Here is a 3889-nt window from a genome sequence, read left to right as displayed (position 1 = left end):
TGAAAAAACACTAAATAAACATTTCTGTGCACAAACACACACACACACGCGCGCGCACACACACACACACACACACACACACACATTTTATTATATATTAGAATATTAAACATTTCCAATAAAATTCTGATTCATTTCAGAGAGTATTTATTATTTTAGAGTATATATAGTTTTATTATCATAATGAATATTTATATTTGTGCCATAACAATACAAGTATCGGCAAAAAAAAAAAAAAAAAAATTAACATGAAAGTAATAGTTGGAAATCTAAAAATAAAAACTCAAAAAAAATAATGTGTGTATATATATACATATAAAACTAAAAACTAAATTAACACTAAAACATATAGTATATATTTTAAATATATGTATCATTATCATATATACATTAAAATAGTACTTGATTAAAAATCAATAACTGTCTTTTGTGTCATAATATCTAGAAAATATTTGCTTTGTATTTAGCATTTATTTTTTCCTCGGCCCATTATTAGAATATTCAACATTTTCAATTCAATTCACATTCATTCGTTGAGCATTATTCATAATAAATATCAGATTTACAAAATTTAGTGCCATATAAGCGATGAACATGAAAGTGTATCTGGAAACACAACGGATATGCAATATTTTCTAACATGAACATCACATGGAACGAGAATTTGCTATTGTTTAAATACATAACATTACATTATTTAGGCTTCCCAGAAACATCCTGGCATCTTCTTTGTGGCTTTTTTGTTATTCACACTTTGACAAATATCATGCATTCAGGATATTAGCACAGTATGTATACAGCATAAATTAAATTAAATGATTAAAAAATAAAACAAATCTCATTTCAATGCATTTCATGATATCTATGATCATAGATTATATAAAGAGCATTTAATGTGATTTATACCAGAAAGAAGAAACAGAAAAAACAAGAGAAAAATGTATAATCCCCAAAGTGTATTACTACATAATTCAAGCTGATTTTTTAAAATCATTATTCTCCAAAATGTGACCTAGACTTGTCCTTTATTTAATGGAAATTTTGTCATTAGAAAAATAATAAATCGAGAGATGCAGATGGTTTGGTCTGTGTATTGTGGTGATTTCATCTGCACTTTAAATTCTTCAGAACGATAGATTGAAATCATTATTGATGTGCATCATGAGGCCGTTGTGGTTTATATTTATTGACATCATTGACAGACGCTGACAGAAGGTTATCTGACGCTTACACACCTCATGAATAGTGTGAGAACGAGGCAATCTGTTTTTAGTTTATCTATAAATTACTCATGTTGCATGTGTATCACACTTCATCGTGGGATCTCCCCCTTTTTTGTCCTTAAAAACAAACATATGTGGTCAAGTTTTAGATTTTCTAACATGGTAATGGACTTGTACAATCCTTTTATAATATATTATGCTCTATCTATTTATATTCTATATCTTGCAATAGTTTATATTCAGTTAATAGTTTTTTTTTTATATAAATTTAACATTTTAATTTCAGTTCCAATTTATTTTTGTAGACCTTTTTTTTAAAATAAATATCAGCTTTAAAAAAAGATAGTGGCATACAAGAAGGAAGTATGAAAATTTCACTAGAAATATTACATACAAAAGTACATGGGAGATATTTTCTAACATGAAAATTACAAGGAAATATAATTTGTTACTGTTAAAACACATTACAATACATTAAATAATATAGAATTTTATTTCTATTTATTTAAATATTGAATTTGTTATTATTTTGTAAGTTCTTAGGTTTTACCAGTAAATTAATTTAAAAATTGATCTTTCTTTCATTGACTAATTTATTCTTTGAACAAAACTGTGGTATAATTTCATGCCGTATATATTATCTTTTTTTTTCTTTTCCAAGAGAAATTTGTTTTTGTTTTCATTATGACACCAAAATTAATAAATAATAAATTAATAAATATTTATTTATTTATTTATTTTGGCGTCATAATGAAAAACCTTGGGTGTCATGTTTTTAAATGTCTGGTGATATACTTTAATAGACAACCAAATAATTATATTGATTCTGAAGTATGAAGGAAAATAATGTCATTTAAAACTGAAATTTTCTCTGTATCGAGGCTGTGGAGTTCAGGTAAACTTACATGGAAATCAATTTGTTAGTGCAAGGCTTATTGGTTGATTGATTGATTCATGCATTGGTTCATTGGTTCATCCCTTCATCGCCATCCTGGAGATTTGCTGTGATTTCCACAGCTGTGCTGCTGCTGAGAGTTTCCAGTGTTGTGTAAGAGCTGACAGGAAGAGTCACGCAGGTCAAAGGGCTCTCAATATAAATATCAGAGCAGAAGAACAGAGGATCACTTCAGCAGATCTCATCCTCAGCTGCTCAAGAGAAGAACCACCTTCAGCGCTAGAAGTGATAATGAAGCTGACACGTGTGGCTCTCGCTGCTTCAGTCATCATCACATGCATCTGCTTCCTCCAGACCGCAGCTGTTCCCTTCACACAGGTGAGCGTCTGCGCTCAAACATCATGGACAGGTCTTTCATTAGGCAAACTTACATGCATGCTGAACCATCAGTAATATTAATAACTTTCAATGCATGCTTCATACTAAGTCTTACTGTGAAATAGTCATATTAAACATCTTTAAATAATGACATACTGAACACTTATTGAACATTTAAATGTCATGCAACTTCTGTGTGATCTTGCTACCCGAATGAAAAACATACTACCCATTTTGAAGTCTTATCTTCTATACTTCATCAGCAGACTGAAGATGAGCATCATGTGGAGAGTGAAACACCAGAGGAGAACCAGCACCTGACAGAAACTTCTCAGGAACAAACAAATCCAAATCCCCTGGTATGTAAGCAGCAATTTTTAATATATATTATGTATTTATTTTTAAATTAAACTTAATGAAACACTTTTCTATTTTTATATGTTTTTCTTATTAATTATTTTATATTTTTATAACTAATTATTAATATTATTAATTAATATATATATATATATATATATATATATATATATATATATATATTTTAAAATCAAATTTAATTACACACATGCACACACACAATGTGCATAATTAATAGACTTAATAATAATTTTAAATATATTTGTTTATTTATGTTTAATCAAAAAATATTTTATAGTATTTGTATTCACATTTAAAAGATTTATTATTTAATAATATTTTTATCATTAATTATTTTAACATTGGTTTTAAATTAATTATATATATATATTTTTTTTAATTAAATTTTTATTTAATCAAACACCTTATTTATTCTACATCTGGGTCATTCCAAGCTATGAAAACTATTATTAATTGACAACTTTATTAATTAATGAATATGTTATACTTAATATAATTAATTATTGTTCATTTTTTTACAGTTTAATTGAATGTGTTAAGGAGGTCCTAAATAACATGCATCTTCTTCCCCCCGACAGACTTTCTTCAGGGTGAAACGTCAAAGCAATCTGTCCCTGTGCAGATACTGCTGCAACTGCTGCCGCAACAAAGGCTGCGGATACTGCTGCAAATTCTGATCCTGCGTCGTTTTATCAAGTTCTGTGTGCTCAGGAAAAGAGTTTCTTTGAAACATTAACTTATTTGGACTTTTGTCTTCAAAAACCCTGCGGAAATGATTTCATCAAGTCGTTTGAAACGGGTATAAATGCAGGCTTTGTCTCCATGCATACTGCTAAAGTAAGAGTTGCAGCTACTGAAATTTAACTAACATGAGAACTCATCTAGTTTTTTGCTTTTGTATGTTTTTATATGTATATTTTTTATGCATGTGTACAATTATTGTTTAGTAAATGAAAAGCTTTTGGACATTTGTAATAAAATTATTTGATTATTGTTGTTAGTTGAGGTCAATCTG

At 28.4% G+C, this 3889-nt stretch overlaps 1 protein-coding gene across 2 annotated transcripts; it reads left to right on the top strand.

Moving 5' to 3' along the window:
* Window positions 1-2192: 2192 nt before the first annotated feature.
* Window positions 2193-3630, top strand: hamp (hepcidin antimicrobial peptide). Of its 2 annotated transcripts, none has more exons than XM_026285113.1 (3): window positions 2193-2496; window positions 2763-2849; window positions 3453-3630. In XM_026285113.1, the coding sequence occupies exons 1-3, from the start codon at window positions 2410-2412 to the stop codon at window positions 3549-3551; spliced, it is 273 nt and encodes a 90-aa protein (XP_026140898.1). In that variant the 5' UTR covers window positions 2193-2409; the 3' UTR covers window positions 3552-3630. The 2 variants fall into 2 exon arrangements, with proteins under 2 accessions (XP_026140898.1, XP_026140897.1); XM_026285112.1 differs by having other exon boundaries at window positions 2205-2496; window positions 2763-2855.
* The last annotated feature ends 259 nt before the right edge of the window (window positions 3631-3889 follow it).

This window comes from Carassius auratus, chromosome 16 (genome assembly GCF_003368295.1).
Source record: "Carassius auratus strain Wakin chromosome 16, ASM336829v1, whole genome shotgun sequence".
Lineage (NCBI taxonomy): Eukaryota > Metazoa > Chordata > Actinopteri > Cypriniformes > Cyprinidae > Carassius > Carassius auratus.
The sequence above is the reverse complement of the archived record's forward strand: the minus strand, read 5'-3'. Positions and strand labels throughout refer to the sequence as shown.

Bases quoted from the DNA above. Each gene is read 5' to 3' on its own strand.
- hamp (XM_026285112.1), top strand. From the start codon at position 2,410: ATGAAGCTGACACGTGTGGCTCTCGCTGCTTCAGTCATCATCACATGC. The intron at 2,497-2,762 runs GTGAGCGTCTGC...CTTCATCAGCAG, and splicing joins CAGCTGTTCCCTTCACACAG to ACTGAAGATGAGCATCATGT. The intron at 2,856-3,452 runs GTATGTAAGCAG...TCCCCCCGACAG, and splicing joins AAACAAATCCAAATCCCCTG to ACTTTCTTCAGGGTGAAACG.